This window comes from Cryptomeria japonica, chromosome 5, assembly GCF_030272615.1.
Source record: "Cryptomeria japonica chromosome 5, Sugi_1.0, whole genome shotgun sequence".
Taxonomy (NCBI): domain Eukaryota; kingdom Viridiplantae; phylum Streptophyta; class Pinopsida; order Cupressales; family Cupressaceae; genus Cryptomeria; species Cryptomeria japonica.
The window spans coordinates 62,298,439-62,314,185 of record NC_081409.1 but is presented as its reverse complement, the minus strand read 5'-3'; the positions used below and the strand labels follow the sequence as shown (position 1 = coordinate 62,314,185).

The 15,747-nt window shown below is 36.5% G+C and overlaps 1 protein-coding gene across 1 annotated transcript in view; it reads right to left on the bottom strand.

Annotated features, from left to right (window-relative positions):
- LOC131032729 (MADS-box transcription factor 50) overlaps positions 1-15,747 on the bottom strand; it is a 172,811-nt gene that overhangs the window by 31,394 nt on the left and 125,670 nt on the right. The window contains exons 3-5 of the mRNA XM_059221240.1: positions 6,317-6,378; positions 6,080-6,179; positions 5,941-5,982 (exon numbers count right to left, since the gene is read on the bottom strand). Coding sequence (XP_059077223.1) covers positions 5,941-5,982; positions 6,080-6,179; positions 6,317-6,378 — 204 coding nt within the window. The remainder of the gene's footprint in view (positions 1-5,940; positions 5,983-6,079; positions 6,180-6,316; positions 6,379-15,747) is intronic.

Genomic DNA, 15,747 nt, shown 5'->3' with positions numbered 1-15,747 from the left:
TGGCCAAACCTTACATCACCACAGGCCCTATCTAAAGTTATCGAGCAAGCAGACACAATACGGGGGGTCCCCTATCAACTGACGGGGTGACGTGTATGAGCACAACACAACCCAAGGAGCACCAACCCCTACACCTAGCAACAACTCGGTGTAATATAATGAAATACAATTTTGATACAATCATAGCATCTAGTTCAAAATGAATTCTGCAACACCCGATCAATAGATTTTTGTTGGTTAACAATCTCCTCTTCTTTACTAGTTCTCACACTGTCGGTTATCAGATTACTCACTGTGATCACTCACTAGTTCCTCCAAGCCTTTCTTCTCTCTCTCATCCTCACACTTCACAGTGTCACTCTTGCATGTCATCCTAACCAATCACTCCTTACCGATTCGCTTGACTATTATAGCTACAACAGTTTGCCGATTACTCCGTCTCTACCGATTAGACACTCTCACTGGTTAGCGGCTAAAACACTCTGACTCTCTAAAAAATAACTCTAAGGTAGATTATCTTTCTTGCTCAGACTCTCTTTTTCTCACACCTCGCATCAAGCATCAACTGATTTCAACCTCGAGCTGGCATTCAAACGGTGTCGTGTCAGGTTTCGTTCGATCTGCTTTTCCAAAGTGCTCATCTGCATCACACCAAACAGCACCGCCATCTCCTTGCTTTTTGCTGTCCATTTTCTATTTTAGGATGTCTATGACATGCTTTTCTACCTTTCTCTGATAAACGCTATTAATGGCTCGACTGTTTCCTTCGACAAGCGGATACAAAGTTCAAATATTCTTGCAACGTGAGTTCAATCACTTTACCACCTTGTCTTCCTCGAGCCGTAACATTCTCCATCTTCCCATGATTTGTGGATTCTTCATAAAAGCCGACCTTCTTGCTGACTATTACGTCGATGAATACTTCACTGACCTCTACGTGATCGCCACCTAATTTCCACTTGTCATCCGTTTTGTTATCTACCTATGCTTAATTTACTATGTTGGTTTGACATCTTTCACCGACCATGATTGAGTACCGGTTCAACTCACCTTACTGGTATAACCAAACTTCACCAGTAGTCCTTCATACCTACTGACCTCCTCTGTTGGTGGATCAACTTGGCCTTCCATCAAACATGCTGGTCCAACTACTCAGTCCATTTACCCGCAGCATTAAACTTCTCTGTGTATACCGGTTCACATCATTCAGTTCTTTTGCTTGCTTGCTTTGCCTTGCCGATGGTTCTACTTTACCGATCAAAGATGCATTACATATATATCGATAACATACCTATCTGTTTGCTTGTACACATATGGATTGACATCATCATGTCTTATGTCACCCATATCGGTCACCACTACTTACTCACCGATGACCATGCCAAACCAGTTGACATCAATGACAACCTAATGCCAATAATGCCAACATCTTGATGGTCCTCTAGATCTTGGACAAATATGTCATGTAGAAAAGTTGATGCTTGCAGCAATTGTAGAAGCTCAGGCCAGTTAGGATCTGGTCAAATAAGAGTCCAAAGACAAAAAGCTTATTTTGATGTTTGTTGATGTGTTACAAAAGGTGGTTCTAGGAGTACAACTAGATCCCAATTCTAGCCCCTCCGCTAAATTATTATAATTGATTAACAATCTAAATGCCAATTTTGATTCTTTGGAGACGTCTACTAGTAAGCGAATATTAGATAGATTCAAGGAGGTAAGGATGCAAACATTCTGGAAAATGATAGAAGATGATAGAGTAAGATTAAATAAAGATCTACAAAGTATTTCAGATGCATTGGCTAAAGGCAGTAAAATATATGTGTCTTGTCTAATTTTGCCAAAGTTCACAATAGACATTAAACAAGCAAATAAGTTTTTGTCAGGGTAAACTTGTTGATATTTCACAGTCTTTTGATCGTAATGTATCCCTAACCAGTAGTGTAGAAAGGCAAATAATGGCTCTCAATGATAAAATCTCAAGCCTTAATGTGGATAAGGATAGAATTTTGAGGAGATTTGTTGAACTCCGGAATTTGATTGCCCCCTGCCTACACACCTTGTTAACTAATAAGGTTGACTGTATGAAGGCTATGGGACAACTTGTTCTATCTGAACTGAAGGATGTGTTGATTCATGCATATGTTTTCAGTGCATTCATTACAGATTTGGATAACTTGAAAAGTGGGTGGGACAGCCAACTAGGATTTTTGAAGACCATTTTTGCTGATATCTTCAAACACTTGTAAAGTCTCTGGTAGATATCTCTGTACATAAGTTTTGAATATCACCCCATCTTTGGCATTGTTGTCAAAGGGGGAGAGTAAAGGTGAAAAATGTACAGTAGAAGAATGCAATGTATAGGGCATATTACAGGTTTCAAAATTCCTTGTCTAGGGGGGAGCCTTAGCAATTTTTTGATCCGGTGTACAAGTTTCAACAATTTGCCATTTTTCACGAGTGTTGCCATCAATGCCAAAGGGGGAGATTGTTGGCAATTGACACTTACGAATACTTGATTATTGGTTTAGGGTTGTCATTCATGGCAACTCTTCTTGAGATTCCTATCCGGTAATCAAAGATTTTGATATCCGGAAGTGGTTGTAAACCGGTAGCCAATTAACCAGCATTTCAAGTTAAGCAGAGCAATTTTTGTTCGTAAGCTTTCTGGTGATTACGGTGTTATGAGTCGTGCATGGGATGATTGGGCCTACATAGAGACATCATATTTATCATCGATTTGGTAATCCGCACTTATCTTTGGTGATCCGCGTCAAGCCGACATATCCTACACATTAAATTAATAGGTTGACCTGATAAATCATTATTTTGTGATTGCGGATATAAGACCTGTGCAGAAGATATTTTCCATGTATTGTATGATAGATATGCATGCGAGTGGTGATCGAAAATCCTTTGTAGCGGAGTTTTACGTGCACATTCTTGATCCGACAGCTGACTGGGACAAGAAACAGAACAGAGTTGCGGAGTAGATACAGTCAGAGATTTGGCACTTAACCAGAACTCATCCAGGCATTGCTATATGCTATTTTGGAGTTCTTTCAATGTATTTCATCACTGTAAGTGATCAATAAGGCAGTGACCCTTCCGAGGTTGTAGCCCTTATTGTAATTAGGCAGTGAGCTCTACGCAACATGCAATGTGCCTAAATGCTTATGCATTCCCCAGATGTAATATTATTTTGCTACTAGCCATAGTGGAATAATATTGTGGGTTCAAAACCCACGGTGGTTTTTCCCATTTGGGTTTCCACGTAAAACTCTTGCTATTATGCTTTTGTGGTTGGTTGTTTTGAGTTTCTACATTACAATTTCATGCGTATGCTTCTGATGGTTTAAGGTTAAATCAGAAAATTTGTTAACCGGTAGAACATTGATTCACCCCCCTCTCAGTGTTCCTTGTTCCAACAACTTCAACTTCTATAGATACCGAAGTAACTCTTCTTCGCCTACAAGTAACAAGTGAACAACAAATCTTGGACCATGAATACTTCCTCTTCCTAGAGTGTCTAGTGTGTATGTTGCAATTCCACATTTGTTATCCCCCTCTCTCTCAATATAAATGAATTTATGTTCACTGATTCCCAACCTCCTACAAGAGCTCTAAATTGCAACCGATCAAATCATAGTGTGAAAGAACATCATAGAAGACATCTTGCTACGGCTCATGCGCTCACTATGAGAAGTTAGTCTTCCCCTAAGTAGCTAGATGTTCATTTGGCCCTGTACCCTCAACCTCCCTATGTTTCTCCACTCCTAAGGTTGATCCTTACCTTTCCCAACATCATCAAAAGCTGAAGTTATTGACTCCAAGGAATTCTTCTCCTACTTTTATTCTATCACCATTGATAATGAATTTTGACGATGATTCAGGTGGCACGGTTGAAACTATAGAAAATGATTCTGAAATATCCTTGATATTATCTAAAGCATTGACTCTAGCTTCTAATGACAAATAATAGTGATCCTTCATTAATATGGAATGGTCCATGTTTGGAAAAAGACATAGATCATTGTATGATACTATTCATACCTCCTTTATAATCTTGTTTGCCATTTGTTTATAATAACAAACTGAAGATTGAGAGACGAACAATTTTCTATAGACTAGCTCGTATGTGTAGTACCTCTTTATTTTTATGTGTTTTCTTGCATGTAAAGCACTTCTCTACAATGTGTTTTTTGGCATTTCTTTTGTTTCTTAAGCTCTCTTTGCATGACCTTTGATGATCCTTTGACAAAAGGATACAAAGGTACTAACCTTGCTATGACATTCTTCTATTTGTTGTATACATGTTACTTCATAAATGTGCTTTTGTTTTGTCTTATGGGGACGATACAAAGCATTCAGGCTTTTTTGTCACTTCCATGTTGACACAAAAGTCCTTTGTACTCATAGTTCCATTATATTTGAGGAATGAGGTTAATTTAAAAAAATCTTATGGAGACACATTACTTAATTGTGTGTAGTGACACCAAATCCGCAGAGCCCTTGCATGCTCTAGCTTGTATGTGATATCACCTCAATTTACCTATGTTTCGAGTCATTTCATTATTACGAAATGCTTTACTTTTAATGTATACTCCCTTAAAGCAATTTTGGGGACATTTCATTTTTTGGGCATGCTTCTAGTTAACATACACAAGTAGTTTAAGGTGGGCATATGCATTCCTCTATACGGTCCACTTTGTGCATACACCACAACATTGGTTGTACACTTTGACCGCACACCATGTCCATGTTTGTGCTATTGCAGCAACGTATCAAGATTACCCAGCTAAACAACAAGGTTTTCTTGACCTTGTAATGTTACTCGGCATGAAGCTCACCTAGGATAAAACAACTTACTAGCCCAATTAAATCTTCACTTGTTTACGAACCTCCTGACATAATGCAACTCTATTAGCCTTATGACTCTTTGTCGACATGGCTCCTAGTAAGTATACAATGATCTTTCTACTTCTAAAGCCCATGATTCCGTGTGTTTGCAACACAACTCCTAGTCATTATCTAACGATCCTTACTAGTCCTAGTTGTCATGCTTTGTTGTGCCTTGAAGATGATTGAATACTTTCTCAATTGGACTTGAATTGGAATTGAATTGCGATCAAGAGATATCTCAAATCACGGGGTAAGAATTGCCTTTATACTCAGCCTCATGAAATCTGTTGAAAATTTGGCAAAGGCCAACATTTTGGAGAACTTTCTCGCTTAAGTTTTCCCCAACTGTTACACATTCAAATTTGGGCCTCTTTTGACTGGAGCATGGCCCGCTAAGCGCCATAGTCCATGGGGCTGAGGATGCTAGGCACCTTAGTCTAGACCTCCTAGGCTGCAATTTGATCAAGAACCTTGAAAAGTGCTAAGCTTCTGAAATTAGGCACAGTATTGAGTAGAATCGGTGAGATTTAGGACAACGAAGGAAAAAACACCAAAGAGAGACCCAAATGAATGTGAATTGCATGAGGATACAATTTACGACACTACAAATATAGATAGTTATTTGTACATATTGTTATGTTTTTCCGAATTACTCTAATGTTGTGACTTGATGATGCTATTGTCAAGTGATATATTTGAGTTTATATTCTAACCTTTCTCATTGATAAGACAATTGCTTAATTTTCCTCCTAACAATTTTTTCCCACATAGACCTATATCATTATGTAATTTATTATGTAAGAAACATATTCCCAACCTCTATATACAATAATATATCTGTATATATAGCTATCTAATTTACTCACCATATTATAAAAAATACAAATAACCCAGATAGATAAATAAATAAATAATAACATAACCTGAACAAGCAAATTAACAATTGTAGGAGGAGAAAAATGCAGTCTTGGGTCGATATATAGCTGATGAAAAAATTCGAATTATATGACCATTCGTCAAAGCTTTTGGCAAATGTGGTACCTTTCTTTCGCATTGCTTAATCGTTTCCATGAGATATTGCTCCTGATAATTCATATTCAAAAAAAAAAGTAAACGTTCGTTTTTACTTCACGTGAACACATTTTAAGATTGAATATCTAATGGCGAATACATTTATTACCTTATGGGCTCGTATGTGACTCAAACCTCGTTCAACTCTGACCTCCAAATCAGCCAAGTCTTTTAGCGAACATTGTGTCAAATCCTCGCCCAACATGTTTCTATGAGAAAATATAAGAAAACCAAACACAATATCTCCTGTGTCAAATATACAAGTAGATAGAATATTCCAAAATTACCATATAATTAATTAAAAATGCAACATCATTACATTAGAAACGGAAAAAGCTAGCCAGACCTTTGGGTTGTTTCCAAGCTCTTAATCCTTTCCCTCATGTTGGCAATCTCTTGTTTTAAATACTGCATGAATATTAAAAATTCATATGAAAGATCTAATAGCATCATATTCCACACATTAAAGATTTGAAGATCCATGTCTAAAAGAAGGTTATAGCAAAAGTGTAGAAGTGAAAATGGTGAGTCAGTTTATATTTAAAATAAAAATAATACTTCACATGTTTTTCGTCGAAGTTTTTGAAATAATATCATTTCAATATGAATAATAAAATGTGTTCTCATCCCTTTGGTTATGTCATTATATGCTTTTACTTTTTCATGTATCATATATAATGTTTGAGCCTTAAAAAGAACTGTTCATTACCCCTTAAAAGGCTAGTTTAAAATTTCAATACAATTTTTCTTAGAATTATTTAATACATTTTATTATAAATGTATTGTACATCATATATTGTAATGTTGTAAGGAATATTAATTAAAAATGTATAAAAATAAACGAAACATATTCAAACAAATTTGATTGGTACGTATCAAATTCGTTTAGGAGAAGAGAAACTATTAAAATAAAATCATTTGTTTTTCTTGCAGTTCTTATAATGTCCATACTCGTTTCAAGACATCTTAGATTATTTCCAAGAAATCTATTAAAAGTATGTACCAACTCATGAAACCGCTTTGGAGTCACTTGATGTTGTGCCACGGTAGTTGGCTCATGCTTCTAGGTATCAGTATCAATTTTCACGCGACGTACTTACATATATAAACAAGCCTTGGGTGAATCATCGCTTCATTCAAAATCTTTTACTTTCCAAATATTAAAAGTCAAAACAAATGCTAAATTCCTCGTGTCTTTAATTGTCTTCTGAATTAAACATTGTCTTCTGAATTAAACATTGTCTTCTGAATTAAATCTTTTACTTTCCAACTATTTAATTATCTTCTGAATTAAACATTGAAGACCTTCAACTTCCTAAGGATGAACTCTATCTTTTAATCTAATTATCAACCCTGATTCAAAACTGAGTTGCATTAACACAAATCAATCTATCAACTAAATTCATATTTCCTCAAAGATGACTATTTCAGCAATATGATAATCTGATCTTACATGTAGTTCCTAACACTCTAGATATGTGGATAAGTGATCCTTGGAATCCTATACAAAGGCTATAGGTTTTATCCATATTTTCTCAATCTTTTTGTGATGTAATTGTAGGTAAGGATCTAAATAGTATAACCAATAGATTTTCATCTGAGAGAACATCTTCCATCCTAACCATTCATAACTCAAAGATTGTCCCTAAGAACTCCTCCATCTATATATACGATGTGCAATACGATCAAAACCTTCTCAATGCGACATCCCACTCAAATGATGATTAGTTCATAAATCCCTATATAAAACACCTAGAATCTAGAATGATAGAGATCTGATACCAGATAAAAGGAAGCAACATACACAAAAACTCTCCCTACACTAATATTATAATGAGACTGTTATAAATGACATAAAAATCTCACACCACACAACCTCCTTATGAAACACCTAATATAAATGACATAAAATACATGAAACCATTGAATTATATTTACAAATCCATGAGATAAAACCATCTAAAAAAAGTAACAAAAATTATCTCGCAATAAAAGATGTCATATCATGTGTCATGACATATCATAAGTGTGTCAATAACTGTAACTTCCCTTTACCACTCTTTTATGCACCCAACAACCTTTTACATTTCTCATGCAAATTTTTGCAAGCCTTAACTTTTTATTTTTTGGTTTGATTCGACCTATTTTATGCAAATTGAAGTATATCAAGAATTTCTATACACATTATTAAACAACCAAAAATAATTATTTTGACCAAATACAATATCCATAGTCCAAGCAAGGCCAAGTCCAAATAAAACATAAAAAATATACAATTGGTAAAGCTTGACCATCAGCAAACAAAACCAAAACTAATAAGCGATAAGAGTTGCACCTATAGGATGGTCATCATTCTGTTTTACATACATATCAGCAGCGATAGAACCAAGATCACTAAGCTCCCATCTATTAGGATCACCCTCCTCTTCCTGGTCTTAAATAGGCTATTGACCATGCACATGAGAAATGGTTAACTCTGAGCAAGAGAACTTACTATACTCTTACTAACCATGAAAAGACATGAAAGGTGCCTAAGAGTAACGAGATCAACCTTTGGAAGCACAATCCACCTTGTGGATGAGAGCCTTAAAATTGGAATTCACACTCTTCTAGCATATTGACATTAACCATACCCACACATCCTTGAGGTAAGGAGGTAGAAGCTAGCAATATTAATTTTAAAGCAACATTAACCAAGTGATCAAGAAGCTCATATCGAAAAAAAAATATAGTGCAACTATACCATATTAAACCTAAATTTATGGTGCAGTCATCGTTAGAAGGGACCTTAACAAGATCAATCTGGAACATGCAGCAGGAGTCAAACACAATGGAAACAAGACAACATGATGGCGGCAATGCAAAACTGATTGAATTATATCATTAAAACCAATTACAATCTGTCAGCAACATGCAGGCTACAAGATTTGGCGCACTAGCCTGAATACATACAAGTTTAGTTACAGTGTCGGTCCACTCCGAACCTCTTAATCTTTAGGTAGATCTTCTATATTCTAAGAACTGACTTATATAAAGCTTAATTACATTGATTTATATGATCAAGAGGGATCTGTGTTGGTGCAAGATGAATCAAATACCGATGATCTAGATGAAATGTGAAAAACCACAAAGCCGGCCTCCACCAAAGAGAATTGAAGCTCTACAAGCTACAAAAAGGATCCGCAAGATTCACCAATAGCATAATAGGTCCAAGCGGTTCCCATGTCCAAAGCTAAAAAACTGTCTTGGATTCGAGAAGTGATAACTTGCTGGGAAAAGATTCAAATGTCCTGCGGACTTAGGGTAAGGAAGATAATCATGTCCATAAGCAAAATCTAGCTCTGTAAGATCCGGTGAATAAATGCAACAAAATGCAAAAAAAATGTTGAGACTGCAAAACAGGAAACAAATTGAAAAGAAATATTTTTGGTTGATGCAAGATTACCAAGAACCAAGGATGCTCTTGTATCAGACATCCGGGGTTGTTCAAAAAGTGAGTCCCTCATTTTGCTAGCGTTAGAGGAAAACCAATGGGGTATGCGTCTTGTTGAGAAATCTAAGATGAATCTTCAACTGATTTGTCCTTCCATTTCACAACATACTCTCTATATTGGTTGCTCTAGGTGTTGCGCCCAATATTATTTTCCAAAATGTCTTCAATCTGATCTGGTTCCTTCTAGGGCATTTGCTCCTCCAAGTCTGCAATATTGTCTTCACTGAATTCTGATTCATTATACTGATGTAGATCTGCAATGTTGAATATAGGTCAAATACCCAAACTCTTCGGTAACCCCACTTCATATGCATTTCCAACTCGAACTTCTTATAGATTCCAACGAGAGATCTTTCTTTCCTCAGATACACCATCACTTCATCGCCTATTCAAATTCCTTATTTCTCCTCTTCTCATCTTCTTTCTCCTTATTCTTGTTGTTTATGTCTTCCAAAGGTTGTTTGACCTGAGTATGTAATCACTTCATATGATCTGCAAATTCTTCTGCTTATGTACTCCTCTTATCTGCATTACTCATATCTCTTAGTTATGATCTACCTCTAGGGTGTAGTCTGGTAACAATCTCAAAAAATGTTCTTAAGGTACTCCTGTTTATTGAATTATTATAAGCAAACTCTACTTGAGCAAGAATCAAATCCCAACTTCCGGTCTTCTCTCCAACTAAGCATCTCAACAAATTTGCCAAGTTGCGGTTTACTACCTTTATATGTCCATCAATCTATGAGTGAAACATAGAACTGAATTTCAAATGTGTCTTCATCTTCTTCCAAAGTGTCCTCCAAAAATAACCAACAAACTTCGTATCTTTATCTGAAACTATACTCCTAGGTAATCCATGCAACCATGCCACTTCCTTGAAAAATAAGTCAGCTACATGCACTACATTTGATGTCTTCTTACAAGGTATGAGATGAGCCATCTTCGAGAATCTACTCACCACCACAAATATAGAATCATTTCCTCTCTGTCTCTTAGGCAATCCAAGTATAAAATCCATGCTTATGTCTTTCCATGGTCTCTCCGGAACTATCAAAGGCTTATACAATCCTCCATTCTGACTACTACCTTTTGCAATCTGATAAACTCTACAACTCTGCACAAGTTTCCTAACATCCTTATGAATTTGAGGCCAAAAGTAATGTTCACTTACCAATGCAACTATTTTAACAAAACCAAAGTGTCTGGCTAATCCTCCACTATGCTTCTCCTTTATCAAACTTTCCCTCATAGAGCTCTTAGGTATACACAATAGTACTCCTATGAATAACATCTCATCCTGAATGAAATAATCCAGCCACTTACTTCTATCCATCATAATCAGTTCTTTACATGCTTTCCAAGGTTCTGCAAAATACAGGTCATCATCATACAAGTTCTTCAACTCCTCAAATCCTAACACTGTCACTCTCATCTATGGTTTGAACAACACAAAGGTGTAACTCTGCAAGAACTCTACCCATCTCATGTGTCTCTAATTCTTATTCGGAGTATTCAGTTACTCCAAAGCTTGATGATCGGTATATAACACGAACTCCTTAGGCAACAAGTAATGTCTCCATGTCTTCAAGGCTTGAACTATGGCAGAAAATTCTTGATCATACACTAAATATCTCCTTCTTGCGTCATTCAACTTTTCACTCAAATAAACTACTGCTTTTCCTTCCTGACTTAACACTAATCCCATTGCTAACATAAGCTACTCAATCACCTTTTTCTTCAGCAATTCAAAACTCTTATTTGCTCTGATGGTCCATTTGAAATACTTCCTATCCCCTCTCATTGTCTCAATCATAGGGCCACAAGCTCAACTGAAATTTCTGATAAACTTCAGCTAGAAACTAGCCAATCCATGAAATGATTTTATCTCTCCAATGCCATTCAACAATTACTTTTACCTTCCCAAGGTCCATCTTCAATCCATCCTCAAATTTCACAAATCCCAAATAGACTAAGCCTTCCTTCATGAAACTACATTTCTTAAGATTTATCAGCAACTTCTCTTCTTTCAATCTCTGCAAACTTGTCTAAAATGCAACAAATGCTCCTCTTTTGTCCTACTGAAAATCTGAATGTCACCAAATACACAATAACAAACTTACACAAGAATTTCTTCAATACTTCATTTATCAACCTCATGAAAGTACTCGGCACATTAGTCAACCCAAAAGGCATCGCCAACCATTAATGCAATCCTTCATTTGTTTTGAATGTTGTCTTCCACTCATCTCCTTCTCTGATTCTGATCTGATGATATCCACTCTTCAAATCTATCTTGGTGTAATATATGGCTTCACTCAAACACTCCACTATGACATCAATCCTATGCAAAGTAAACTGGTACTTCACTGTGATCTTGTTTATTGCTCTGGAATCGGTACACATCCTCCATTATCCATTCTTCTTAGGTGCTAATACTATTCGTACTGCACAAGGACTAAAATTCTCTGTGATCAAACCTTTCTACAAAAATTCCTACACTTGTCTATTCAACTCTTCATTCTCTACCAGTGTCATGCGGTGTGCTACTTTAATAGGTAAACTAGCTCTGGGAATCAGGTCCATACAATGACCGACACTTCTCATGGGCGGTAATCCGTCAAGTACATTATCTAAAATGATGTCTGCAAACATAGAAAATTCCTTAAGCTTTTGACATGGAGGTCAAAAAGACATAAGATCTCAACTAAAGAATTTTAAAGAATAAACACAAGTCGCCAAAGCAAGAGAATTACCTTGGTTGAATATAACTAGAGACTGCCAAATATATTATCATTTTTCTGAGAAGCCTTTGTGGAAGTTATTACCAACTCAAAGAAGCTAGAGCTTAATGGACTTCCATGTTGGCATTTTAGATATGTTGATATGGTTTTGTAATTGATGTCAACACTTGTCATCGCTTGTCAACACTTATCAGCACTTGGAGATTTTGGTTATGTTCACCGGAAGTCAGAGACTTATGCAAAGTCACCGGTATTTGGTTCACCGGCAGATTATATTGTTCACCGGCACTTGGAATGACTTGGAGACTACTTGGTTATGTTGAAGACATTATTCGATCACTTGGTTTTGGCAATTTGGTTAATTGTTTATTCGGGTTTGCATATTTGTTGTTACCGGCAAATAGGTCCAGGATAAGCACCGACAGTCATATCTATTCCAGATCAACATGACATGTTATGGAGATGATCTATTATTATTGTAAATGTATTGAGCCGACATCATGCATCGGATATTGATTTACTTCTAATTAATTTTATTGTAATATCTTTTGGTGAGCCGACCTATTCAATTGGTCTTAGGTTATGGTATAAATGTAAGATCTCATTTGTGAGATTAAGAAGAGAATGCGAAAAGGATTGCAATAAGGTATATTCGAACATAAGAAGAGCTATACATGCAGACATCATCTGAAGGTTGAAGGAAGGATCTTGTGGAGGCAATTGGAACTAAACCGGTACTGAATCCAGCATATGAAGATGCTATTTTATGTAGTACATTATCATTGGATTTAACCATCCAATTGTAGTCAGTGTGACTCTCATTTTGTGATTGAGCAGTGAGCTCTAGGCAGCTGGCCTTTCTGCATGTGTAGAATCCATATTGTACACACATACTATCTGCAGTAGTATCATTTGATTGTGGGTAAGGCTTCCCATCATGGTTTTTCCCCTTACAAGGTTTCCACGTACAAATAATTGTGTGATGTGTTGTGGATGTTATTGTCTTTCTATTTCATGCATTAATCTTTACCAGTACTGCAATTAACTGTTAAGATTGTCTATCGGCATAAAGTTTGGTTTACCGGTATTAAGCATTAAGTTTTGGTTGAATTTATTGGACAACTGATTCACCCCCCCCCCCCTCTCAATTGTCTTCGGGACCTAACATTCCATGCATTCCAAATACTCTTATTAAGAAATTGTCCTTGTAATTGGTTGGGCTTCCTTATGGTTAGTATAGGGTATAAGAGATTTTATAGCTAGTCATCTAGTAGCAACTTCTGATTAATTTAAATACCCAAAAAATATTTTTAGGCATCATTCATTTGTAATGCTCTACTGATCTATTAAGCATAATGAGAAGTATCTTCTTGACCGATCGAGAGAATCCCTAAACTACCAACATTATGAGTGAGACAACAAAATTCTGATGCAACTAGATGAGAACCTTAGTTCCATAATATAAACAAATAATGAATATCACTCAAAACCTAATCAAGTTTAACCAACAGGCCTTACTAAGGACCCAACAAGATGTTAAATAGGGGTAGCAGCCAAAATTTTAGAGAACACCTACAATTTGATATCCAAAGAGAGGCTTAGCAAACTAGTATCTTTTCTTTTTGAAAAGATTACTTGACATGCAAGATAGTAGACAAAGATTGCAAATGATCAAATATATCTCTAAGTCAAAGAGTCCAACCAACAAAATTTGGGAAGAAAAAATCACTTGAGAGATTACGTCATAAAAATCACTTGAGAGATATATTTTCAAGGTAATACATTTCCAGTTGCATAATTCCTCCTAGTCGCTACCACTGGTAATGTATCAAAAGACATTATATAACATTGTAACACAATCATTCATCATAGCAACTTAATAACATTTATAAATTGGAATCTAGATTCATCAATATATCATATAATGTTAGAAGACTCAAAGTCTCGAAATTCAAACTCAAAATGAAAACAAAGATAGAATGGCTTCACTGAGTTCACTCTGCTAAGTCTAATTATAATGGAATCACTTCAGATATCATATTTAGGTTTACCGCTTTAATATTAAAATAGATTTTATAAAAAATTCTTTTTTTACCGCTCCTCCTGACGGAAACGATTGTCCATTCCCAAGACGGTATGGGGGCGACTCAGCAGTCCCCAACCATTCAGGGGATGGTCAGCGGTCTACAACTGTATAGTTGACCATTTTCACCATTCGGATACTGTTTCCAAAAAAATTGCTTGATCAGGGGCTGCTTGGAAATGTTTTCTATCGTCCGCACATACCCAAAAACGTGTGCCTTTAAGGTGGAAACACATTTTCAAGGTCTTAATTCAAAACATTTGTAATTGAATTGGAAGAGAATTCTAACTGAGCAACTATGTGTTTAAAAAATTTGAGTCTTTATAGCCTTAGGTTTCGAAAGGTTCCACTCCAAATGAAATCATATTGAAAGGAGGTTAGAAAAGACATTCCAAGACAAAGCCCCAACAACATACAAGTAACAAGTAGTAGAGGAAAAGAAAAATTGATTAGGGACCACGCATTGGCTCAATCCTTAAACAACCACTCAATTCAAACCTTGGCATTACTCCACATATACCATGCCATATGATCATGGAGACAATCCATACTCAAATCATAAAGACCAAATTTACCATCCATGAATTATCATAGCCGTCCTTCACCATCCTTTAGCATACAGGAATCTCACAACTTTCTCGTAACTAATCTCAATTATATATTAAAATCACAACATAAAACTTAACTGGCTAAACTAATTTGGAAGATATACAAAGCCCCTGAGAAATTATGTTGTTCAATCATGCGTAAAAAATATTTGGATACTGATGATTCCACTAGATTCCCCACTGCTATTGGTACGAATGGAGGGTCTGTTGTTCGAAGGCTCATAATGGAATGTAGGCATCTAATTACTGATGACCTGACCTAGAAGATTGGGAATGGGAAAAAAGCCTAGTTTTGGTTTGATTCTTGGGATGGACACGAAACCTTATGCAATCTATTTGATAGACAGGATTGGTTAATTGAGGCTGAAGTCAAATATGGAATTTATTTGGCTGACTATGTCAGGGAATCCTTCCCGGGAAGCGGGTCATACGAATGTATTAATGTGCAGGTTGATAATATCGACGTAAATGATCGAAGGATGCTAACTGAGGTTTTGAAAAGCAAGCATAATATAATTGGTGTTGCATCAATTGATCAAAGACAAAACAATGGAATCATGAAGTGTGAAGTGTTGTCTTGTCGGAACTCCGGAACGCCCAGGTTCCCAAGTTCCTAAGTCTTCAACCCAAGAACTCCCGAACCCCCAAGTTCCCAAGTTCCTAATCCTTGACGGCGTAACTCCACAACCCCCCGGTTCCAAAGTTCCTAAGTCTTCAAACCCGAAACTCCGGAACCCCCAGGTTCCCAAGTTCCTAAGTACTTGACCCCGAAACTTCGGAACCCCCAAGTTCCCAAGTTCCCAAGTCCTCAACCCCGAAACTCCGGAACCCCCAAGTTCCAAAGTTCCTAAG